General features: G+C 38.4%; 1 protein-coding gene across 3 annotated transcripts in view; it reads left to right on the forward strand.

The window, feature by feature from the left end:
* The first annotated feature begins 1,480 nt into the window (after positions 1-1,480).
* LOC120878903 (CUB and sushi domain-containing protein 3-like) overlaps positions 1,481-27,373 on the forward strand; it is a 1,427,768-nt gene continuing 1,401,875 nt past the window's right edge. For all 3 annotated transcript variants that reach the window (XM_040261811.1, XM_040261812.1, XM_040261813.1), the window contains exon 1: positions 1,481-1,948. In XM_040261811.1, the coding sequence (XP_040117745.1) occupies positions 1,771-1,948 (178 nt within the window). In that variant the 5' untranslated portion in view covers positions 1,481-1,770. The remainder of the gene's footprint in view (positions 1,949-27,373) is intronic.

Genomic DNA, 27,373 nt, shown 5'->3' on the forward strand with positions numbered 1-27,373 from the left:
CACACACACTTGGGAAAACACCCACACATAGAAAATCATACTCTCCATCATTTCCCAAAACACCCACTCTTACCCCTCACTATAGCGCCCATGTACACACACACACACACACACACACACACACACTCACTGCGTGGGAGAATCACAGACCCATCAAAATACCACGTACCCGGAGAGTTCAGAATGCTTCCTATGCCTGCAGATTGAACCCACACACTACGCACGCCTAGAGACGCTCTCAGTGTGCCCACTTCCCGGAGGAAAACTCCTTCCAAATGCAAGAGTCTTGCTCTTTCCAGCAGGCAGCTCCACATGAGCCCAGGGACAAAAGCTGGCCAGAGTACTCTTCGTGTGGTACACCGGACAGAAGCCATCATTTGTGGGCAATGGGGAGAGCTGCAAACTCACATGGGCGGTCCTCTTCACTAAGCCCTAAGATAGATACTATATAATTCCTCTGATAGTTTCTGGCACGCAAATGGAGACAGAAGCCTTTGCAATTATTTCTTCCAGAACCAGTGCTGCAGCCCTCCCCCTCCCGAGATGTTATCAGATTTCCGAAAAGGACAGATTTCCAATACGCGCCTAGTCTAAGGAACTTGTGGGTTATAAGATCTGGGCCAGGACCAACCAAAAAATATTCGAAAATTGACATACAAAAGCAAAAAATACGCTGGTCTCCGGCGAAGCTCCCCTACATCTTCGGATGAGGGAAATAGGGTACCATTTAGATGTAAAAGAGAAGCGGGAGGCTTAGTAATAGCCAGTAGATGGCGCAAGAACTCTTTCCCTGTATGATGTTAACCCTTGACTGGTGAGTTGGCGCTGCCAGGTCGAAACGTATAGATACATACGTTTTCCGTTTTGAAAGAACCTTCCTATTTACATATGCGGGACCGATTCAGAATTAAGACAAATGGGTATCTGTTCCAGATAACTACCACGGTAAAGTAGTTTAACTGCAGCACACAACAGCTAAAACCCGTTTAGGGAATATAAAAAGGCGAACTCTTTCGGAAGATGACTGACTCCCTCCCCACCTCACCTCCGCCCTGGTCACGGATTAAATTCTTTTACTTCGTGAATCAAAAAAAACCCGGTTATGGGTTTACATCTAAGCACTTGAATATGTAAATGCCTGTGTGCAAATAAATTCTCTGTGATCTCCCTTTTTCAATTAAATCACAGGATGATTAATGTGAGACGCCTGCCTGAAATATACTGCAACTACAGTAGTAACACATGTCCCATTATAAAGACGCGGCCATCGATGGAACTCGGTTCATTATCATCACATTTTCTCTAAAAGCAATACAGATTCTCCGATTAAAATATTCCTGTAACACGTTTCTATAGTCACAGGCTGGAATAGAGAACTCACTAACATAATATTTCTTGGGCTGCTTTTAGAGGCAGAATTGATCTATTCGGGGGGAAAAAAAATCAAACCTCTTAATTTCAAATATTGTGGGGAGTTTGTCAAAGAGAGGAGCTGGGCTTTAAGAGGCTCACTAGTGGTTTCTGGTGGTTGCTATAACGAGATAGAATTGAGGTAGGTTTTAGTGGAGGGGAAAAAAACGCACAAGAAAAGGCAGAATCCAGAGTAGCAGAGACTTTGTGCCCCCGTTGGAGAGAGATGGTTGAGTCCTCTTCAAGGTTGCTGTGGTATCCCAGAAACACCATTCACTTCGAGCTGTGACCGCGCACCAACAACAGCAACAACTCCACTGCGCCGGGCTGAGGAGCAGGAATTAGGAGCTCGCGAATAATATGAAAGGGATCCGCAAAGGGGAAAGCCGATCGAAGGAGTCCAAACCCCGGGAGCCTGGCACGAGAAAATGCGCTAAATGTGGCCGCCTAGACTTCATCCTGATGAAGAAAATGGGGATTAAAAGTGGATTTACGTTCCGGAACCTCGTCTTTTTATTGACGGTGTCTTGTGTGAAAGGTAGGCTTGCTTTCGGGGGTCCCCTCTGCTTTGGATGGAGGTGAGCTGACTTGTCGCCAGAGACGGGTAGCTTACTTTGCAATTTGCACGGATAAAATCATCATGATAATACTGAAGAAGGAGTTGATTCACAGCTCTTTTTCTCCCTCAGATAGGAAATGCATTTTGCTTGCCAGATTTGGCGTTCAATGCAGTGATTGAGCTTGTGCTCAATAAATATTCTTGCAGTATGCTCAAACGAATACGTGAGTTGGTTCGTATAGCCTCTAACTAGTGGATACCAGGCAGAATTCCTCAGCAAGACTTTTCTTGGTGATGAGGGTTACCTTGATTTCTAGTCAAATCACTGGGGTTTGATGCTTTGGTTGGAATATTTATATTAAAGACGCTCCTGGAAATGCTTTTTAACCCTTTCAGGTAGGAAAGTTACCGACATGTTAGGAAGGTGCTGCTTTTAAATGCATTAGGGCACAGGGGTCTTTCAAGAATCCCCCCACCCCGCCACCCCCAACCAACACGAATGTGTGCATGCATATGTGAATTATTTCTACGTGGTCTCTTTTGCATTGATAAATGATAGAGGCTCTTTCCTAGGTCCTGTGGTAGAGGTTTGGCTTAAAATGGGGCTTTTGAACGGTCTGAGACGCCAGAAAGTGTAACCAGGTACCTTTGGGGATGAATGAAGGTAGGAGGAAAGTCATTAGCTGACGACCAAAAAGAAAATCCCCAGCAAGTCTCGGCGTTCAGACAGGTAGAGTGAGTGTCACATGCACAGACAAGGGGAGGAGGTGGGTGGGATGTAAAATTCAATCCTAAGCAGGAAGGCAAGGGACAGTCAGGATCATTGGAAGGAGAGCTGTCCTCTGGGAGAAAATAGATTCCCAGCTCTGTTCTACAACTTCTCCTGCGCCCTGCTGCCCATTAATTGCTGCAAAAAAAAAAAAAAAAAAAAAAACTCAGGCTGTGTTTATGACTCATGCTATCATTTTTGAACAACCACCTCCCCGTACTCATGGCAGCTCGCATAGACGCGACGGATGTCGTTTTCAGTGAGCTAGTTTCAAGTCGGGGGTGGGCGGAGGGGGAGGGGGGCTGTTGGCCCGGGCGCGCCACCTCGGTCCTCACAAACTGGACGCTTCTTCCTTTGTAAAGGAGTGTCTCTCTGAACCGCAATCAGGCCGCGTCTCTATGAAACAGTTTATTGTCCAGCTTGCAGCTGGCTGTCCCCCCACAGAAAGCAGTCCATTTGCATTCAGTGGAAATGATAATTCATGTTTTGGGTGGAGGGAGCTGGAAGGGTTACCTCTCCCTCTATTAGGGACCAATGATGGGCGACATGTCTCGAATTTTAATTGACATTCCTAAATGCCAAGAAGTCGTCTCAGGTCTCTGTGGCAGCAACTGCCTTGTATCTTAACCTGCTCCTTAAAGCTTGACACCCCCCTTCGCCGACCCTCACAAGCATCAGCGCAGCTTTGAGCCAAAACGCTTGTTCTCTACCGGCGCAGCTACACAGCGCAGAGCACAAAACGCGTCTTGGGTTGCTTACAAGGGGTTCTCGTCGCCGGCTCGACGTGTGACGAGCCTCGCATTTATGCTTAGCTCGCCTGCCACTGGGAGTCGGCGGTTAGGGTTTGGCTGCTAGGAGCCGGCGACAGCTCCTGGCAGGAAAAAATGTTGAGGTGGCTCCTGCTAGATGACCGGGGGGTTAAATACGAGTTTTCACGCGATACCTGTTGAGTCAAAACACACTGGAGGGGCAGATGGAAGAGGGAGTCTCCGAAGCTGGTCGAGCATGCCAGGCTGACAAACCCAGAGCCCAGCAGCCTGCGATTACAGCCCGGCTGCCCGGACCTACCATATTTCCCAGATAAGCCGCGCCGAAGAAACGAAAGGCGCGTCAGTTTGCTTTAAATGGAACTGGAAATGAGAAACACCACCTCCCCACCCCCTCTCCTCTACTCACAGCTCCTGTACTTTGGATTGAGACAATCGGTCCACTGAATACATTCCAGTTTTGGGGACATCGGGAAGAAGGGGTGTTTCACACTCTGCTTTGATCTTGTCCAAAATCAATTTTCAACGGACCATTAATTTTTTTTTTAATGATAATAAGGTTCTTCATTGTGACTTATCTGCCACTTGAAAGGCATTTCCTATATTTTACAACTTGGAACGCCGTCCTCGGATTCTGAGACACAAACTTACAGAGGATATATTCTTTAGATTTACTCCCGGTTGCCAGTGGTGCCAGTTTTTACGATTGCTTCTTCTTCTTCCCCTTCTCCTTATTTTATTTTAATTCCACCTACGTCTCAAGGCTTTTCCTAAAACCGAGATCGCAGCAATAGCTTGAATGTTCTTTCCCCCTAGTGTCTACGACCGCTTTTGTCTTCCACAGTGTTTTTCTTCCGGTCTCCCAGGCCCACGGGAAAGCTCGGAATGGGCAGTCTTTCTAAGGGCTCTGCAGGTTCTAATCTGGGGCTAGGGCTAAGGAAGTCTGTGGCGCGTGCTTTTCCAGGTAAACAGCTCAGGCCTTGAGAATTCCACCTTTTGTCCACACTTTTCATCTTTTACTATCTCACCTACGCCTGCAACAGCAATGACAAAGAGGCTCAGTGGGAGAAATCGCCTCAGAGTAGAAGACAAAGTGGGCTTCCGTGGTAGGCCTGAATCGCTCCAGTGGTATTGGAAAGAGAGGCAACCCTCTCTGGGCGTTTTATCCCCACTGTTGTCATCTGAAATAAAACGCCATGGAAGGCACCAAATTGGGGGGTGGGGCAGGGTGGGGGCTGCTTAGACTGATGCATGCTGAAACACACACACACGCAGCAGAGATTTCTGAAATGCAGCCTGCAGCTGCAGCCTGCCTGTTTTAGGTCTCAATCAGATAGAATATGTGAATCTTCGAGTCGTGCTTAAACGTCCCGCCCACGTAAACAAACACTGGCCGGGTGCTTCCTCACACTCCTCGGGAGATCCCGGGGGAACACGCAAATCAATCGTGCGGGGAGTGGAGGGGAGAAGGTACAGAAAGCACTGACCTCCGAGGACAGCAGGTGGGAGCTAGCATGCTACACCCCCACCCTGTACTAGAGCCTGCTTTCAAGACTCCTTGCTGGACCCCCGGACTTCCAGAAGGATCTGCGTTTCTGCGTGCTCTGGGACTCCAAGGAGATATTACTCCCGCCACAGAGCTCTTGGGAAGAGCCGAGCTTGTCCCGCAGTTAATTGGTGCTGGCAAGGGTCGCGGTGTCCACACAGGAGGAGAGCTACCAGCAGCGCTCAGTAGCACCTTGTGCCCACCCCAGGGTGGCCTCGCTGGAGGTGTCAGCCCCAGGCTTGTGCTCCGGGTCTGATAACTCTTCCTTTCCCGACCTCAGGGCGATAGTCTGACCTGTCAGTATCCTTAACAAAATTTCTGTCGCGTCTCGGGTCTCGAGAGAGCTTTACAAAGATGGTTCTGTTGGGTTAATGTCTTTACAAACCAATAACTGCACCCAACAAAAAGCCACCCACTGCCACCGCCACCATCAAAACCCTTCCCCTGAATCTAACAAGACTGAGTCAGCTGCTGAGAGACAACCTTCTTGTTTGGGTCGGGGTCCTTGTCCTGCTTGCTGCAGTCTGGTCAGGTAGCCCTCCCCTCCAACTGTTTCTCTGGAAATACTTTATTGCTTCTAGAAGACCAGATTCCCCGAAATATTCATAGACCACTGAGGCTGAATTGAATGTCTGACTTGGCCTTTAGCGATTGTGACGGGGTGTGTGTGTGTGTGTGTTGCTGGGAGGGGGAGTCCACATGGATCATGGCGAGGAGCCTTCTGGAGGCCTCCAGGGTAGGTGTGGGTGTGTGTCCGAGACGGACAGGGTGGCGGGTTACACAATGTGTGTTTCTGTTCCCGGACCCTAGCTGGTCGGTGGTGCTCCGACCACTGCTGTCAGGAGTCCCGGTGGAGGCACAGAGAAAGCTCCGTTTTCCCAAGCCGACTCCAGCGCTGCTCTCACCAAAACAACTTCTCTAACAAGCTCTTCGGGAGTTCAAAAAACTCACCGGAGAAGGAGTCACGGGGGTTGACTCCCCTCTTCTATCCCCTTCAACCCCTTCCCTGCTCTGACGCTGGGGGAAAGCAAGCAGGAGGCAGTCCCAGGACGGAACTCCACAAGGTTCTGTTGGATCCCAGGGGAAAGCGCAGAAGAAATGAAACAGCACAGGGTCGTCCCGGTTGTCCTGGGGTCCTCTCGCCGCCCCGCAGGAGACGCCAGATGAGGGCTGAAAGCGGGGCAGGAACGGAGATTTCAGCGCAGTGAAGAATAATACGAAGCAGAACAACCAAAGAAAGAAAGATAAATTCAGGCAGCCCGGCGATTTCCCTTCTCCTTGAACAGGGCGCCTTTGGGGAGGCTTTGCACCACCGAGTTGCTAAGCCAATCCAATTTACCTTCCTCAAAAGGCTTCAGTAGCCTCCCAGAATTCTGAGCTGAACTTTCCCTGGACAGTTAGTTACCAGTTGAAATCCTTCTAAAGTGTCATTTTGCAGCCCCATATTTCCAGAATCTTTTGGTACTGAGGGGGTTGGGGAGGACATGGGGGCTGCTCTAAGCCCATGTAGAAGAGTGAGTGTGTGAGCAGAAATGATTAAGGAGCAGGTTTCAGGCTGTGGAAAACCTGATGGCAGCTCCTTTAAGATCGTTCAAGGAGAAAAGGGATAGAATTTACTCAATAGATTATATACTCCAGGAGCATAGGTTTCGTTTCAGTAGTTATTACTGTTCATGATATTAATTAGTGTTGCTATTTATGGGATAGCTGAATAGATATGGGGTACACATCTTTTCCCTGAACACACAATTTACTGTCTGCAGAAACAGTAAAATATTGAAATAAAGCAGTAGCAAGTGGCATCAATATAGGATTTTAAAAGTGCGAAGCTCTGGCATAAGTGACATCTGATAAAACAAAAAGTAAGAAAGGTAGCAATTAATGATGCCCTTGCACACATATAGAAATAACCTCTAATGCCAAAATACCTGTCTAGTCTCAAACACTAAATGAAAGCAGCTAAACTGTGTTTCCTACATCTCCAAACATACTTCTCCTTGATGTCCTGAAAGTTTAACTTTCTTCTGCTTAATATCACAGTCTCCAGAAAAGGCTTCAGGATATTAAATACTTTCAGTGTTTTGTCCAGCTTGGAAAATAACTTTGAAGCCTCAAGCAACATGTCTGGTAAGGAAACTGTTACTTCAAGTAACATGACTATTTGAGAAAATATGCCATCTTGTACTTTGAATTCCAATTTTCAATGTTGGAGAGATTAGAAGCAAAATGACTGCAAACCAAAAGATTAGCAAAAAATGCCTGAGTTGCCAATAAGGTCAATTTATTTTCACTCTATATACATTAAAACATAGCTTCTTTTTCTGTCTCCTTTTCCCATAGCCCTTACTCATAATACAAAGTGGTGTGTAGTTTATACATAAAGTGGCAGTTTTAATTTGGATTTCGGATGAGATCTGGTAGAACAGATAAAGTCATTATCCATTTATCTTTTCTCTTTCAAAGTGAGCAGGTGGGGTGATTCATGGTACTTTCCAGGGAGATCAGTCTCCAAGTCTACAAGATTTTCTCGGAATTAGACCCCTTGGGAGGCCCTCATTCTCATCAGGAATATCACTTTTATAGGAATGACACTGAGAAAAATCAATTTGTTGAATACCTTCCAGTATTCATGGTCTCAATGCTAGTTATCATCTTTCTTTCTTTCAAGCCTCTAATCTTACTACTATAAAATGCATTCGTGCTATCACACCTTTGCTAAACTATAGCTTGGTGCTAACTAAAGATTCTTAAGGATTAATACTTCTTTATATAATCACAATCTGTCACCCAAAAGCCAATTTGAAACCTCTAAAAAGTCAAAATTTATAGGATTATCATATGCATCATGTACCTTGTAACTGGAAAACAAGAATATCAATGATAATCATGTGTCATTAGATATGACAAAAATTTCCATTTGCTCAAAAAAGATTGCACAGCAGTGATTTCAAAATGTTCCTCAACAAGTAGCATCCTTTGGAAACTTGTTAGAAATATGAATCCTCAGACTCTCAGCCCAGGCCTATTGAAACAGATGCCCCAGCAGTTGGACACCCGCATAGGTGTTTATAACAAGTCATCCAGGAAATTCTGATGTGCTGTAAAGTTTGAGAAACACTAAAGCAAGTACTCTGGAGCCATCAAGACCTGAAGCAGGAAAAAAAAAAAAAAAACCTGCCAGCAACTATCTTTGTACTAGCAACTCAGTTTTCCTAAAATTCATTTTCATTATCTATTAAAAAGGAAATTAGAATTTCAGTAGAACGATTATGCATGCAACATATATAGTGCCTGACACTAGGAGCTATCATCACTGTTATTAAAATATACTTCCATGCACAAAGCCAGTGAATCTCACACACTTCATCCCTAACATTACCAGCCCTAACTTGTCCACCACGGTAAATAAAAAATATAGCATCATCTCTCTAGCTATTATTTCACTTTGGATAAGTTCCCAGGCTATTATACATTGAAAAACACTCTGAAATTTCTGCTTATCACCTTTACACAGTTAATCCAGGTGCTGGCTCTATGAATCAGGGGCAGAATCATAGCTTAAATATGTTACTCCTACTCCTAGGCTAATTTCATTTGTTGTATTCTAATACTGATTTATTTTAATATTGTTGGACTAATGTACTTACATGAATTTGTTAATTCATCTTGTTACAAATCCACGGTACTTACAGGGCTGGAAGAGTTCTTACATACCAGCTAGTTCACTGCTTATATTTTATACAATAAATGCACATGTTTAGAAAGGATAAGTGCATTTTTCACTAGGTTAAAAATATAAATAACTCCAGAATTGAGACTAGATCATTGAGCTTTCAAGTTCATGTTCAACTCTATTTCTACTGTACCTTATCAATTTTACTACAGAATTTTCTCAAATGGCACCATTGAAGACAATCACAAATATAATATTTGAGAACCATATGCCAATTAGTACCATAGAAGAATACTAGTAACTATATGTTTTTATGGTATTTTTTATGCTAACTGCTCATTTTGTAAAAGACAAAAATAAACAATTTTGGAATGAAAATATTTTTTAAAACTATTATAATATGTACACCAAATGAAATCATCATATATTCAAGTTTATTTTTGACATTACATGGTTATAAAAACAAAATCAGAGGACTGTTTTTCAGTCTTATAAAGAACTTAGATTCCTGGGTCAGAAAGACCCCTGGAGAAGGGAATGGCAACCCACTCCATTATTCTTGCCTGGAAAATTCCATAAACAGAGGAACCTACAGTCCATGGGATCACAAATTGTCAGACACAACTGAGTGACTAACACTTTCACTTTTTCAAAGAACTTAGAGGGATAGTACTTAAAAATCCACTTCTTATTTATTTCTTCCCATAATCTAGACATAATTTCTTATGTAAAGGCTTTTAAATCTAGAAAATCTGTTCCTAATTTATTTTATTCATGGTTTTATATATTTACATCATATTAACATAAGATGTATGCATTCTCTCTCATCTGCATTTACATTTGCACATTTCTCTCCCATGATCTAAATAAGATGATGGTATCATGTAAAATTCTACCACAGAAGTAATAGTATATTTTATAAATATATAAATAGTATATTTTATAAATTTATAGTGTATAAATATACTATACATAGTATATTTTATAAATTAAAATTGTAAAAACAATCAATTATCTGAAGGGCTATCTTCAATTTTAGTAATATGTGATATTTCTCTAAAGTCTCTTCAAAGCATGGGAGCAAAATTTCCAAAATAATGAATGTTGCTAAATTTGAAGTGCTTACAAGTTCAGAAAGTGATTGAATTACATAAAAAGTAATGAGTGATTCTCTGAAAAGCTGAGTTTGTAATGTTCAAGATTATAAAGTTCTTATTTCCTTTGTTCTATGTTAGCAAATTTTAAGGAATTTTTTTTATTCCATAAAGTAATGGTAAGCATTCTTCTTTTTTTTAAACTATGACAGTTTAAGAAATGCAGTTGCATACCATTTTGAAAGGAAATTTATAAATGGAAATAGACTCTCAGAAGTGAATTTGTTAACTTTTAAACAACTGAAAAACAACAGCTATGCTTAGTTTATACAAGTCCATCAGATTATACAAGATTCCAGAATGCTCAGAGGTGCTTCACGTATGTGAAAGAATGTGTGCTCAGTCATATCTGACTCTTTGCGACCCCATGGACTGTAGCCCACCAGAGAATTCTCCAGGCAAGAATACTGGAGCAGGTTGCCATTTCCAACTCCAGGGGATCTTGCCAACCCAGAGATTGAACCCATGTCTTTTGTCTCATGCATTGGCAAGCAGATTCTCTACCACTAAGCCACCTAGGAAACACACTTCATATATAGAGAGGATATAAGATGTTATTATGTCAGGAGAAATGGTATCAAAATAGGCATGTGCATTTACTGTATAAAATTTGAGCCACAAGAAGCTCTATGCTAAGCCCTTTAAATAGAGTGTGTTAACTACATCTCAGACAGTGGTTCTCTCTCTTTTTCCTGCTTAGAATTCTAACAAAGCATCTTGTGAGATAGCTGTTATCTCCTACATATAGATTATTATCTCCATTTATAAATTATCCACATTTCCTGGGGCCAGAGAGGTGCAATGACTTTCCAGGATTGTTATTTAGCTAGTGGTTGGATAATAGATTCATAAGTTCATAGACTAATTAAACAATAAAACTATAAATGACCAAGTTGCTAATTAAGTCTCTTCATTTTTATGAGAAAAACTGAAATCTTGACAATTTAACTTAAAAGATAGCTTAATGTTAATATCCATGTGTGTATATATTTATATATATATATATCACATTGTATGTAATAAGCAACTTCTCAGTCTTGTAATTTTCAACATCTTTACTTAACTTGCCTAACTTTACTCTCTTAATTATTCTGTAATATTCGATTATTCTGTAATGGTTGTGAAAGCTATTCTTCAGGTTTTTTTTTATTTTACTTTACAATACTGTATTGGTTTTGCCATACATCATACACAGTAAGTAAAACAAAGGAACAATGCATAAGTTAAATATGTCACTATAAGACAAAAAGCTGTTTAGTGCATTAAGGACAAGAAAAAAAAATCAAAACATATATTACTTAGATTTTAACCCAGTGCTCCTGAGTAAAATTTTAACATTTATGAATGTAAATGAATTTATGGACTTCACATATAAAATATGTGGGCATAATATTATTTACCAGTAGAAGGACATGGCAACCCACTCCAGTACTCTTGCCTGGAAAATCCCATGGATGGAGAAGCCTGGTAGGCTACAGTCCATGGAGTCGCAAGAGTCAGACATGACTGAGTGACTTCACTTCACTTCACTAGTATCATAAGCCTTGGCAAATAAATTTGGTACCTTAATCTTCCATTTAGTTCTACAGAATTTAAGGATGGGAAAACTCTTATAACTAACTTGTCTAGTGTCTGTCTAATAGTCAGAGAATGTGCATTAGATTTATATGTGGGGGTATGGGAAGGTGCTTTTTAAAAGAACATTCCTACCCAAGCTTCATCCCCTTGCTCTACTTCCTACCATAATTATATCCTAGTTAAAAGTGCACATGTGATGTACATCTTCACGTAATGAGCAGACTGTTCTGAGAAATGAAGAGATTTGCCACACAATAGAATGCAAAATAGTCCTTCAGTTCTCTGTCCAACATGTTTCTTTTTATTGCTGTGCTTTGTCGATCAGTCATTTAGGACTCTTTGCAACTCAGTGGACTCCAGCCCACCAGGCTCCTCTGTCCATGGGGATTTCCCCAGGCAAGAATACTGGATTGGGCTGCCATGCCCTTCTCCAGGGAATCTTCTTAACCCAGGGACTGAACTCAGGACTCCCACATTACAGGCGGATTCTTTACCAGCTGAGCTACCAGGGTAGCTCTTCTTTTTATTGGGTACTGCCTTATGAGCTTCCTTTATATGTATGCTAAGTCACTTCAGTCATGTCCAACTCTTTGTGACCTCATGGATTTTAAGCTGCTTGGCACCTTTGTCCATAGGATTCCTCAGACAAGAATACTGGAGTGGGTTGCCATGTCCTTCTTCAGGGGATCTTCCTGACCCAGGGATCGAACACATATCTTTGTTTATGAAATAAAGATACTTGAGAGGAGAGACCACTGTGCCTATGACCAAATCCTGACCAGGCTCAAAATAATATTTCCTGAAGTAATTGTGTAAGGTGACACAGATACATGAGTGTAATAATACTGGTAAATGAGAATCTTAACATGCCGTCTAAGGATTAACTATAAATTAAATGGTGGCATTGATATTACATCTGTCTAAAAAAGAAAAATATATACATGCATTAAATTATACTTACGCGCTCAAAATTAGCATTACATTTTCCTTTGAAGGTGACTAAAATATACTTTTATATGCAACAGAAGTACTATTGTACTTAAGTCCTTTCTGAATTTTAGACTATCTCAATATAAATATATACTTGTCTTTTTCTACTTGAAATATTAAAAATTTGTGAGTGTATTCTTAGAGATGTCATTTAAACCTATATTTTCAGTGTCAAAGTTCAGATAGCCTAGCAATGCCCTCACATGATTACCCATAGAATATATTTATTACATTGGACAATTTATTTGGGACATTGTTATTTTAAATAGTTTTGCATCTTAGAACAGCTAGGTATAAATTTCTCCATGGTTGCCAAAATTCAGGTCTTTTACCTGAATTGTTACACATTTTACCTGATTGTTACACATACAATTGGTCTCCAAGTCTATTTCTGCAATTATATATTCCAGAATTTTATTAAATTATTAAAATTGACGAATAGTCAACCAAGGATCTCCACTTTAAGAATGATCCTACTGTAATAACTCACTTTAGTCTATTGAAAGTTTAAGTCACAAACTGAATTGACATTTTTGTTTTCATGAGCTTGGTGAAGGGAAAAAAAAAGACTGATAATTAAAATGCCTTTTTCTTGAGCTTGTTCACATCCCATTAGCCATTTGCTTATATGTTCACATCTACTTAATAAAATTGACAGTTTTAACCAGTTTTAACAGTTTTAAACAATGAAAATTGTTTTATTGATATTATTCTAATTTCTAAAATATCTATTTTAGTTTTCTATGGCGAATAACTTTTTTTTTTTCACACTCTGAGGGTTATCTGATTAGAAAGAAATATGAAGGAAAATGTTTTTAAATTTCATTTTGAATGCTTACATGCTTAGTCACTCATCATGTCTGACTCTTTGTGACCCTTTGGGCTGTAGCCTGCCAGGTTCCACTGTCCATAGGATTTTTCAGGCAAGAATACTGGAGTGGGTTGCCATTTTCTTCTCCAGGTTGTCTTCCTGACCCCTGGATCGAACCTGGGTCTCCTGTGTTTCTTGAATTGCAAGTAGATTCTTTATCCTTTGGTACCTGGGTACATCAACTGAGTCAGTAAAAAAATAAAATTTTAAGTTATATTTTATTATGAGTGTTTTAATATAGAGAAGTTAAAATGAGTCTACTTCATTGTTACTCTATTAAAGCATAAAAAGATGCTGTTAAAAGACTTTAACTTCACAGTGGAAGTGAGAAATAGATTTAAGGGACTAGATCTGATAGATAGAGTGCCTGATGAACTGTAGATAGAGGTTCATGACATTGTACAGGAGACAGGAATCAAGACCATCCTCAAAAAAGAGAAATGCGAAAAAGCAAAATGCCTGTCTGAGGAGGCCTTACAAATAGCTGAGAAAAGAAGGGAAGAGGAAAGCAAAGGAGAAAAGGAAAGATATACCCATTTGAATGAAGAGTTCCAAAGAATAGAAAGGATAGATAAGAAAGCCTTCTTCAGCTATCAGTGCAAAGAAATAGAGGAAAACAATAGAATTGGAAAGACTAGAGATCACTTCAACAAAATTAGAGATACCAAGGGAATATTTCATGCAAAGATGGACACTATAAAGGACAAAAATGTAGGGACCTAAAAGAAGCAAAAGATATTAAGAGTTGGCAAGAATACACAGAAAAACTGTATAAAAAAGATCTTCATGACCCAGATAATCACGATGGTGTGATCACTCACCTAGAGCCAGGCATCCTGGAATGTGAAGTCAAGTGGGCCTTAGGAAGCATCATTACAAACAAAGCTAGTGGAGGTGATGGAATACAAATTGAGCTATTTCAAATCCTGAAAGATGATGCTGTGAAAGTGCTGCACTCAATATGCCAGCCAATTTGGGAAACTCAGGAGTGGCCACAGGACTGGAAAAGGTCAGTTTGCATTCCAGTCTCAAAGAAACGCAATGCCAAAGAATGCTCAGACTACCGCACAATTGTACTCATCTCACATGCTAGTAAAGTAATGCTCCAAATTCTCCAAGCCAGGCTTCAGCAATACGTGAACCGTGAACTTCCAGATGTTCAAGCTGGTTTTAGAAAAGGCAGATGAACCAGAGATCAAATTGCCAACATTTACTGGATCATTGAAAAAGCAAGTAAGTTCCAGAAAGACATCTATCTCTGCTTTATTGACTATGCCAAAGTCTGTGACTGTGTGGAACACAATAAACTGGAAAATTCTGAAAGAGATGGGAGTACCAGACCACCTGACCTGCCTCTTGAGAAACCTGTATGCAGGTCAGGAAGCAACAGATAGAACTGGACATGGAACAACAGACTGGTTCCAAATAGGAAAAGGAGTATGTCAAGGCTGAATATTGTCATCCTGCCTATTTAACTTCTATGAAAGTACATCATGAGAAAAGCTGGGCTGGAGGAAGCACAAGCTGGAATCACGATTGCTGGGAGAAATATCAATAACCTCAGATATGCAGATGACACCACCCTTATGGCAGAAAGTGAAGAACTAAAGAGCCTCTTGATGAAAGTGAAAGAGGAGAGTGAAAAAGTTTGCTTAAAACTCAACATTCAGAAAACTAAGATCATGGTATCTGGTCCCATCACTTCATGGCAAATAGATGGGGAAACAGTGGAAACAGTGGCTGTCTTTATTTTGGGGGGCTCTAAAATCACTGCAGATGGTGATTGTAGCCGTGAAATTAAAAGATGCTTACTCCTTGGAAGGAAAGTTATGAGCACCCTAGACAGCATATTAAAAAGCAGAGACATTACTTTGCCAACAAAGATCTGTCTAGTCAAGGCTATGGTTTTTCCAGTAGTCATGTATGGATGTGAGAGTTGGACTATAAAGAAAGCTGAGTGCTGAAGAATTGATGCTTTTGAACTGTGGTGTTGGAGAAGACTCTTGAGAGTCCCTTGGACTGCAAGGAGATCCAACCAGTCCATCCTTAAGGCAATCAGTCCTAGGTGTTCTTTGGAAAGACTGATGTTGAAGCTGAAACTCCAATATTTTGGCCACCTCATGCGAAGAGCTGACTCAGTTGAAAAGACACTGATGCTGGGAAAGATTGAGGGCAGGAGGAGAAGCAGATGACAGAGGATGAGATGGTTGGATGGCATCACTGAGTCAATGGATACGGGTTTGGGTGAACTCCAAGAGTTGGTGATGGACAGCGAGGCCTTGTGTTCTGCGATTCATGGGGTCACAAAGAGTCGAACTCAACTGAGTGACTGCACTGAACTGAATTGTAATTTTTAGTAATGGCTTTGTTTTTGATGTTTAAACTATATTTTTATACACAGATGGACTTCCCAGGTGGGTCAGTGGTAAAGAATGGGTCTGCCAATGCAGAAGATGCTGGAGGCATCGGTTCAGTCCCTGGGTTGGGAAGATCTTCTGGAGCAGGAAATGGCAAGCCACTCTAGTATTCTTCCCTGGAAAATTTCATGAACAGAGAAGCCTGGTGGGCTACAAGTCATAGGATCACAAAGAGTTAGACATGACTGAGCATGCATGCGCACTGAGGATTATAAAGGAATGAATGATTTCTCTGAATCTGTTATTGAAGGTGTAATTTATAATTTCCCCCAAATGTTGGTAATGAAATTATGCTGATCTATCTGTATGTTCTAATAATGAGCTCTGTGTTGCTAAAAGCTGCATTTGTGAGATAATAAATCAAATTTAGGAGAACAGGAATAATAAACACAACTGAATCTCTTGGAGCTAAAACACAGTACCTTGAATTTATTAGCTGTGTGCTCTAACTAAACCATGTAGACTAGACAAAATATTTACTCAGTGTTCACACATATAGAGAAACCCTGACTTAATGTTTTTTGGCTGATGTCTAAATCAAAATAACTAACTGATTCAAATGATTTTGTAAACAAATTTGCATCTTCTAATTTGTATGCCAACTTCTAGCTTAATAGTTTATAAGATGATGAAGATGATAAGACCTCTTAAATGAAGTTTGCAATAGAAATGTTGACAGGCCCATTTTTGCCTATATGAATGTTCAGTACTCTTTTCATGGCCTAAAAAAAACTTTCATCTATGAATTCTACTAGTACTTGAGTGCCCTTTTATCTTTTAAATGTTTTTAAAGGAGGTCAAATAGAAACTCTTAAAATCAATTTTATGGCAAAGTGCTAGGAAGTCTTTAATATCTGTGTTAGTCTGGCAGTGTTCATTAATATATTAATGGATGAAAATCATAAATGACATTTTGAACTGAATTTTTAAATATTACCAATGTGTTAAGCCCTTAGGAATCAGTCATTTTTCAATATTTTGAAGCTCACTACTTTTCACCTGTCATTGCATAGTTTATTGCAATCTGCCCATCTTAGAAAGATTAATTATGTCATTCTTTCAAAAGCAAAATTCTCAAAGGCCTCAAAAGAAATTGGAAGATGTTGGACACCTTTTGCCTTTTCATATAAATATTTAGGTGTTTCTATCTTTTTTTTGTTGTTGTTAAGTCGTTTGGTTTATTATACCTTTCATTAAAACAGTATTATTTTGTATCAAATATTATTATATTAACACAGTTTAAGTTAGGAGTTGTAAAAGATACAGTGGTCAGTAGATTTTATTTCCACAGAAAGAACCAGTAACTTATATATCAGTTCTGAGACTTATCCTTCAGCCATCAATCATTTATGGAAGGCCTGTGTTTGTCATACCCTTGCCTTAGACAATTTATAAAGAGGAAAATCTAGTCACTACCCTAGAAGTAGACAGTCTTCATAGTGAAGGAGGATTTATGTGAACATAATACCAAAGAAAACTGTGAAACTGTTTAATTCTTCTATGATTCTTTTATCATGAAATATCAATGTAGCACGTTTGTTTGCCTCTTGATGAAGGTGAAAGAACTTTTATTTACACATTCTATACATTGTCTTTATCCTATCACAGGTAAGTATTAAAATCCTACAGGTATTGTTTGAAGCTGTCCATTACGTATCATTTTGTAATCTAATTTTCCCTTGCAATTTTCAGTTAAAATGTTTATTGACTCCCATCTGTTCAGTGAACTTACATTAACTACTTTTTCCAATATTAATTAAGATTCTACATGAATTCTTGTAACAGTGTCTGTACATTTATAAAATAGTTTGTGATCAGAAAATAGTGCTTCTTAGTCATTCTTTTTTCCATTGTTCCTGCTTCAGAACTCCTCACAAGCTTCCTACTACTTTTAAATTTCAATTTGTATCTCTGTCCCTTCATTTAGTGTTTGACATGAAATAAGCCTTGAACTAACTTATCAAGGTCAACACATGCAAAAGGTAAAATAAATAAGTATCACTATAACAGATTCTGTCATAGTTTTTTATTTCTTATTTTTGCATCTTCATGGAGACATGTGTGTTGGGAAAACAGTGTTTCAGTAAGTAGATTATGTTTGTTTTTTTTTTGCTTTGTTTTTTGCTCTGTGATTTAAAGAGCAATAGAAAGATCACTGAATGGTTATACTGAAATGCAGTCATTTGATGAAATGCTGGCAGACAATTTTGCTACATAGGAGTTAAGTAGAATGATGTATCTTTACAAGGTTAAGACATTCACCAAATTTATCTTGCATTTTATATTTTTCTCATTCCCCTCATGTTGAATTCTTTAATGATTCATATTATTTTAATATTAATATTTGTATCAACATCCTACTTCACAATTGCCATCTTCCTTTCCCTTTTCACATTCTCACTTCTTTGTGAGAATGATTTAATGTGTAAGAAATCAGATTTAATATTTATTAATACAGCAAATATTAATTTTTATTTCTATTTTTTAAAATATCAACAATTAATATAAGACCCAAACTAAACATGTCTATTGTCTATGTAAATTCATTACACTCTGATTACTTTAGCAAAAAAAAAAAGTAAATTTAAAAGCTTGAGATGATTATCGTTAGCATCTTTCTATGTGAGACAGCAAAAGAGACACAGCTGTATAGAACAGTCTTTTGGACTCTGTGGGAGAGGGCGAGGGTGAGATGATTTGGGAGAATGGCATTGAAACATGTATAAAATATGTGAAACAAATCGCCTGTCCAGGTTTGATGCATGATACAGGATTCTCGGGGCTGGTGCACTGGGATGACCCAGAGAGATGGTACGGGGAGGGAGGTGGGAGAGGAGTTCAGGATGGGGAACATGTGTACACCCATGGTGGATTCATGTTAATGTATGGCAAAAACCAATACAATATTGGTAAGGAATTAGCCTCCAATTAAAATAAATAAATTTAAATTTAAAAAATAAATAACAATCCAGTAAAAAAAAAAAAAAAAAAAACAGCTTGCGTTGAAAAGGCTTTGGGTAATATCAATTGCTTTACTCCAATTGGTGCAATTAAAGGAAGGATTCCTATGTACACCACAGTAAATTTCCAACACTCTCCACAATACACTCTCCATTTAGCTTCATGTATTGAAATTCCAAGCTAATACATGGAAGATAATTTGCAGGATATGCTGACTTGGTTCCATCAACCTTCCAAAACCCACATCTAAGAGCTTCCCTTTCTTTAACTTAACAAAGAAAAGTGTGGTCCCTTTATATTTCTCAAAACTATATTTCACAAACATACAAATCTGCAGTGCCTTTCCAGTCATTTGGTTTTTCCTTCTTAAGTTCCAGTCTGTTTCTTTCAAGCAGTTATTGGCAATTCACATACTATATAATGTCCCATCAATTTATGGCAACCAGATGGGGAAACAGTGGAAAGAGTGACAGACTTTTTTTGGGAGGGGACGCCCAAAATCACTGCAGATGGTGACTGTAGCCAGAAATTAAAAGACGTTTGATCCTTGGAAGAAAAGTTATGACCAACCTAGACAGTATAGTAAAAAGCTGTGATATTACTTTGCCAAAAAAGGTCTGTCTAGTCAAAGCTATGGTTTTTTCCATAGTCATGTATGGATGTGAGAGTTGGACTATAAAGAAAGCTGAGTGCTGAAGAATTGATGCTTTTGAACTGTAGTGTTGGAGAAGACTCTTGAGAGTCCCTTGGACTGCAAGGACTGTTGTCCATCGTAAAGGAGATCAGTCCTGAATATTCATTGGAAGGACTGATGCTGAAGCTGAAACTCCAATACTTTGGCCACCTGATACGCAGAACTAACTCATCTGAAAAGACCCTGATGCTAAGAAAGATTAAAGGCTGGAGGAGAAGGGGACCACAGAATGTGAGGTGGTTGAATGGCATCACTGACTCAATGGACGTGAGTTTGAGTAAACTCTGGGAGTTGGTGATGGACATGGAGACCTGGCATGCTGCAGTCCATGGGGTCGCAAAGAGTCAGACACAACTGAGAGACTGAACTGAACTGAATACTGTATAATGATACGGCCCTGTAACATAGACTTTGCTTAAAATGCAGTGGTGAAGCTCTCAAGCTGGCTTGTTTATACAAAAGAGAATCTCAGAGAAGCCACCTGTAAGATGTATAGCTAGACTTCATGAAAACCGATATAATTAGACTGGCACAGAGTTTCCAACTAGTTATCTTTGCCTACGTAACAAGTTCTGAGAAGGCTGTTTTGATAAAAGAAACAGCTATTACCACATTTCAGTACTTTTTAAACCCAAATGCAGTCAGTAAAATCATGTTGATACTGAATAAACAAAAACAAAATATGAAGTATATACATCAAATGCCTTATAACTCTACAGTGGAAGTGAGAAATAGATTTAAGGGACTAGATCTGACAGACAGAGTGCCTGATGAACTATGGGCAGAGGTTCATGACATTGTACAGGAGACAGGAATCAAGACCATCCTCAAGAAAAAGAAATGCAAAACAGAAAAATGGCTGTCTGAGGAGGTCTTACAAAATAGCTGTGAAAACAGAAGTGAAAAGCAAAGGAGAAAAGGAAAGATATATCCATTTGAAGGCAGAGTTCCAAAAAATAGCAAGGAGAGATAAGAGAGCCTTCCTCAGCCATCAGTGCAAAGAAATAGAGGAAAACAACAGAATGGGAAAGACTAGAGAGCTCTTCAAGAAAATTAGAGATACCAAGGGAATATTTCATGCAAAGATGGGAACAGTAAAGGACAGAAATGGTAGGGAACTAACAGAAGCAGAAGATATTAAGAAGAGGTGGCAAGAATACATAGAAGAACTGTATTAAAAAAGTCTTCACAACCCAGATAATCACAATACTGTGATCACTCACCTAGAGCCAGACATCCTGGAATGTGAAGTCAAGTGGGCCTTAGGAAGAATCATTACAAACAAAGCTAGTGGAGGTGATGGAATTCCAGTTGAGCTGTTTCAAAACCTGAAAGATGATGCTGTGAAAGTGCTGCACTCAATATGTCAGCCAATTTGGAAAACTCAGGAGTGGCCACAGGACTGGAAAAGGTCAGTTTTCATTCCAATCCCAAAGAAAGGCAATGACAAAGAATGCTCAGACTACCACACAATTGCACTCATCTCACACACTAGTAAAGTAATGCTCCAAATTCTCCAAGCCAGGCTTCAGCAATACGTGAACCTTGAACTTCCAGATGTTCAAGCTGGTTTTAGAAAAGGCAGAGGAACCAGAGATCAAATTGCCAACATATTTTGGATCATCAAAAAAGCAAGAGAGGTCCAGAAAACCATCTATTTCTGCTTTATTGACTATGCCAAAGCCTTTGACTGTGTGGATCACAATAAACTGTGGAAAATTCTGAAAGAGATGGGAATACCAGACCACCTGACCTGCCTCTTGAGAAACCTGTATGCAGGTCAAGAAGCAACAGTTAGAACTGGACATGGAACAACAGACTGGTTCCAAATAGGTAAGGGAGTATGTCAAGGCTGTATATTTTCACCCTGCTTATTTAACTTATACACAGAGTACATCATGAGAAAAGCTGGGCTGGAAGAAGCACAAGCTGGAATCAAGATTGCCGGGAGAAATATCAATAACTTCATATATGCAGATGGTACCACTGTTATGGCAGAACATGAAGAAGAACTAAAGAGCCTCTTGATGAAAGTGAAAGAGGAGAGTGAAAAACTTTGCTTAAAGCTTGACATTCAGAAAACTAAGATCATGGCATCTGGTCCCATCACTTCATGGCAAATAGAGGGGGAAACAGTGGAAACAGTGGCTGTCTTTATTTTGGGGGGGCTCCAAAATCACTGCAGATGGTGATTGCAGCCATGAAATTAAAAGATGCTTACTCTTTGAAAGGAAAGTTATGACCAACCTAGACAGCATATTAAAAACCAGAGACATTATTTTGCCAACAAAGATCTGTCTAGTCAAGGCTATGGTTTTTCCAGTGGTCGTGTACAGATGTGAGAGTTGGACTATAAAGAAAGCTGAGTGCCGAAGAATTGATGCTTTTGAACTGTGGTGTTGGAGAAGACTCTTGAGAGTCCTTTGGACTGCAAGGAGATTTAACAAGCCCATCCTTAAGGAGATCAATCCTGGGTGTTCTTTGGAAAGACTGATGTTGAAGCTGAAACTCCAACACTTTGGCCACCTCATGTGAAGAGCTGACTCATTGGAAAAGACTCTGATGCTGGGAAAGATTGAGGGCAGGAGGAGAAGGGGATGACAGAGGATGAGAAGGTTGTATGGCATCACTGACTCAATGGACATAGGTTTGGGTGGACTCCAGGAGTTGGTGATGGATAGGGAGGACTGGTGTACCTTGGTTCATGGGGTTGCAAAGAGTCAGATATGACTGAGTGACTGAACTGAACTGACCTGATACGTATTTTTATGAATTATATATTTCAGCACACATTTAAGAACAAATCTCACAATTTAAGCTTCCCTGATGTCTCAGTGGTAAAGAATCCGCCTGCCAATGCAGGAGACACAGGTTTGTTCCCTGAGTCTGGAAGATCCACTGGAGAAGGAAATGGCGATCCACTCCAGTATTCTTGCCTGGGAAATCCATGGACAGAAGAACCTGTCAGATTACAGTCCATAGGGTCACAAAAGAGTTAGATACTATGTAGAGGCTAAACAACAAACAGTAATTCACAATTTATGAATTCTTCCTCCTATATCATTATTTCTATTCTTATAATAGCTCTTTATTTCTCTAAGCACATGTAAAAACACAGATAAAACAGATAAGTTATTACTTCTGATTCTCCATTTCTTTTCTCATCTTTAGGACAGAAAAAGAAACATTTTTATTGTCCACACTTATGAACTGTGACTGTCTCTCATGCAAGCACCTCAACCTTGAGTGATAGATTTAGCTCCTTTTTAGATCTGAGGAAGCAACTTAGAAAGGAAAGTAGCTAGCAAGTGGATAAAATTGCATTCAAACCAGGCATGCCCAACTCAAACCCTTGCTCTTTTCATCTACCAAACAGAATTTCATCAACTTTTAGGGGAAAAGCAATCCAAAGATTCAGATAAATTTTGAATTATTTCCAGGGTTTAATGTTTCTTTTCTGGAGTATTTCCGAATATAGAGCAATTTATTTTAAATGGTGCAAGATGAAAGAAAGGCAACAGAAACAGAGAAAGCTAAGAGTAACCATTCACAAAGTCCAGACCTTATGTTACCAGAATCCTTTATTAAGTTATAGTTTGCTGCTAGAATGAAGAAATAAAACTATGTATGTAAGTATATATATGCGGCTCCTACGGTGGCACTAGTGGTAAAGACACCACCTGTCAATGCAGAGGATGTAAGAGACATGGGTTCGATCCCCGGGCCAGGAAGAACTCCTGGAGAAGGAAATGGCAACCCACTCCAGTATTCTTTCCTGCAGAATCCCATGGAGAGAGGAACCAGCTTTGGTCCATGGGGTTACAAAGAGTTGGACATGACTGAAGCTACTTGGCATATATGTACAGGAATTCCTTAGGTGCTATGACATTATAGTTAGGAATTACATTTAATATACCTGAAGCAGTACTTTTTTTCTTTCTACAAACTAAAATAGATAGTGTATGTATAAGGTCTCATTTCATATTTACTTGTATTCTTTATTTTTAATAGCTCAGACTTCATGGAAAACTGTGAATTTATTTTTTCAGAAGTGCAAAAAAAAAAAAAGAAATATATTTCTTTGACTAATGACTCTTATTCTGTAAAAAGGAAAATGTCAAAAATCTTAAATTACCCAGCATGGGATCTCCATGCCTTAATAAGTACTTTCTAAACAGAGAAGGCACTCAATAAATATTTGGAGGCTTGAATTGGATTATAGTCAATTGAATTCATTCATTTAGTTTAGGTCCAATCTATACTGAGAAAAATCAATCTATATTGCCTTAATCTTTCAGTTGTTATCCATGTCACATGACTCTAACTCTATTGATGATGGCTTCTGATATCCATTTGGAATGTTTTGTAGAACACAAAATAATTTATAAGAATGCTGTATATTTAGTTTATAAAAGTATGAATCACTTTGTTCCCTTCATTTTTGAATATATAAGCCAGTTGCTTTTACTCGAATTATTTGTACTAAAGTCCCTTATCTCAAAATATCATTGCTTCCATTTGTATTACAGTAAGAACCCAAAGAATTACCGAGCCCTGATAAATTACCATTGCTATCAAAAATAGCAATGTTCATTTTGAGGCCCCTTTAGCACATATTTTCAAATAATACACAATACATCAGAGAGCAAATTAATTTGGAAATATTATAATTATTCTCAGTCTCTAAACTGATAGGATCGAACATGAATTCTAATCCCAGCTAAAAACTGGCAAAATGACCTTAAGCAGTATCTTGCCTTTAGGTGCAGTTTCTTCTTCTTTTATATTCTCTGTAATTTTAACATTATCATAAAAGCATATGCATCAGTATCAGAAAGCACTTTATATGTTGCCACTAATAATGACTACTGCAACAATAAATACCATATATTATTTATTTGAAAATAATCTAAACATATTTACTTCAATTTATCCAAAAACATTAATATAAATAAAAGATGATGCATCACTCAAACATTTAATGTCAGGTTTTACATCTTCTTTTGTATTCATTAGGATAACATGGCATTCAAGATTAGCCTTGAGGTAGATGCTCTTTTCTGTCATCAGCCTCCTTGATAAAGTGAGTAATCACACCCTAACCCCAAATAATTGGTTTTGTAAATCAACATTAGCTATATATTGGAAACTGCAATGAAAAAATTAAAATATGGTCTTTATACCTTTTTAAAGTTTTAATTAAAGAATATTAAACTTTATTGATTATTTTCTTATATTATATATCTAATCATATATATATATATATATTCTATTTTTCTCTGTTAAAGTGTTGAAATATATTAATCACTTCCCCTGAGTAGTGGCCAGCCTTGCAACCTTGGGATAAACCCTGGTTAACCCTAGTTGGCATATTCTTTCACACATGATAATGTTCTATTTGCCAATGTTTGGTTCATTTTGTCTCTGGATTCATTAATAAATTTTTTTTGTTCTTAGAAATTTAGAGTATAAAAAGCTTATTTCTTTAAATTATTTCCTAATACTCTCTGTTTTTCTTTCTAATCATATTTTGCTCAGTTTTGGCACCTCGTAAAACTGTTTATGGGCTTCCCTGGTGGCTCAGACAGTAAAGAATTTGCCTGCAGTGCGGGAGACCTGGGTTTGATCCCTGGGTTGAGAAGATCCCCTGGAGAAGGGAATGGCAACCCACTCCAATATTCTGGCCTGGAGAATTCCATGGACTGTATAGTCCATGAGGTTGCGAAGAGTCGGACATGACTGAGGGACTTTCACTTTCATTTTAATACTGTTTGTATTCATTTATATAATATAATATTATATTCATGCTTCCAATTATATTGTTTTTTTAGTTTTACTACTTCCATGTTTGTTTTTCTGTCTTCTGAACTCAGAAAGAGACATTTCACTGTTTCTTTTTTTCTTTCTTTATGTCTTGATATGGCATGTAAAACATTTATTCCAAATATTCCTTTCAGAAAATATTAATCTCATATGTCAAATATTATTTGTATATTTTAATTTTTGATTAGGATTCTCCTTTCTTGTTTAGCCAATACATATGAGAATTTGTTTTTATAACTACATACTTCAGTTATTTGTAATTTAAAAGTATATTGATTGATATATGATGCATAATAAGGCTTTTCAATTATTATGTATATCTATGTCATACAGTATATAAACAAATTTTTAAGTTATGTAAATCAGAGATCAATTTTAATAGAGTCTAATTTTTCTGCAATTCTTCTTTAGGATGTCACCATTAATTTTTCTACCTTCACAATATTTTTTTTGAGATCTTCAATTTTTACTCTATTTTAATTGATATTTTTAAATTAGTTTTTAAAATGTTTCCTTAGAATATAGTCTGAAGTATGAATATGTAAATCATAAGTTTCATGGACTTTTTTGCACATGTTCGCTTCAGTAAGCATTTGTTGAGCTCCGCTTTTCTAAGTCTACTACAGTTTAAGTCTAGAATGGGGGACTTGAAAGGGTCAGAAAGTGTTGAATAATGGTCTCTACACCAATAAAGAATTCATGATTCATTCTAATGGGAATGAAATGCTTGTGAGTAAATAATTATAAGATACACTAATAAATAGTACTATAAGGGGAGAACAAAGCACTATAGGAGTTAAGAGGGCAGATTGATGAACCAACTTGAGAAAGAAGTTTCATGGCAGATTGATGATTTAAGCCATGCACTGGTGTTTTGAAAGCTAGAGACATGAGAAAAAATGGCACTCCATTACCCAAGGACTTTAATATGTACCATTGTTTTATCTTACCTTTCCTAAATCTGCCCCATTACCAAGTGCAACTATGTATACAGAGCAGCCCCTCAATGGATCACCAAATCATGTTCCTATAACTATGTCTTTTGCCTCCATGAAGTAAACTTTAAAACTGTATTGCTTTGGCTTCATGATGAAGTATACTAAAATCTGACTATACGACAAGACTTTATGCTGATTTTACATGTATAATAGATTTTAGGTCATTGTTTACTTTTTAATATGGGGAAATTCTATTTTACTCCTGTAGCCAACCCAATCTGTATCAAGATGATTCCAATACCTAGCACACAGAGTAGCTATGGTATTAATGTCATTTTCTATAATTTTCCAATCAGTTATTCCTGGCTAAATTTCTCCAAGCAAGGTTGCCCTCTGTTGGAGCATTCCAAATACATGAATCATGAAATTCTAGCTGAAATTAATGCCATTTTTGTTTGACTTGTGGTGCAGTTCTGCCTTTTGTTTAACTTCTGGATTTTGCTATTGAAACACATCTAAATCTGACAGTAACCTGTTGAGGCTGACCATAGGCTTCAGAGGAAATTGCGTCCATATATTATCATAGACTCCTTGATGGCTTAGAAGTGTGGGGAGCCTGTGAAGGAACCAGTCATTTTTAACAGAATAATCTGTCTATACTTGAGTATAACAGATAGAATGTAGTATTTTTCATCTATCATATGTTTGTCATTATGTTTCTTGTGTGTGTGTACATATTTATTTTTACTTTCTCATTCTATTTATGCTATTCCTGGAGTGGATTTTAAATACTTTTTTATAAGCCCATTCCCTCATTTAAAATATATCCCCAACATCCTCACCTTGTTGAAACACTATCTTTTCTCTTCAGATGCTCTCTAGTTGAAATTAAACTCTCCACCACTCTAAAATTTAATTTGTATCAGAATTACAGTTCTTACCACAATCTGCCTTATATTCAGTAACTTATGCATTTTAAATTTTCCTCATGTTACAGAGAAATATAAAAGGTCAATGGCTGTGTACTTAGAAATCTTATATTTTCAAGGAATCTTGCACAAGGCTCTAGAGGAAAAAATGATTAATGTAGGTTGCTTTAAATCATACTGAAAAACAACAAAACATTAATTGACCTGCCATTTTCAGACACTCTAATCATTATTTTACATATTTTTTATTGTATTAATTAAATAATTGATGCATTAATAGTTATCCTTTTTATC

This window comes from Oryx dammah, unplaced genomic scaffold (genome assembly GCF_014754425.2).
Source record: "Oryx dammah isolate SB20612 unplaced genomic scaffold, SCBI_Odam_1.1 HiC_scaffold_19, whole genome shotgun sequence".
Classification (NCBI taxonomy): domain Eukaryota; kingdom Metazoa; phylum Chordata; class Mammalia; order Artiodactyla; family Bovidae; genus Oryx; species Oryx dammah.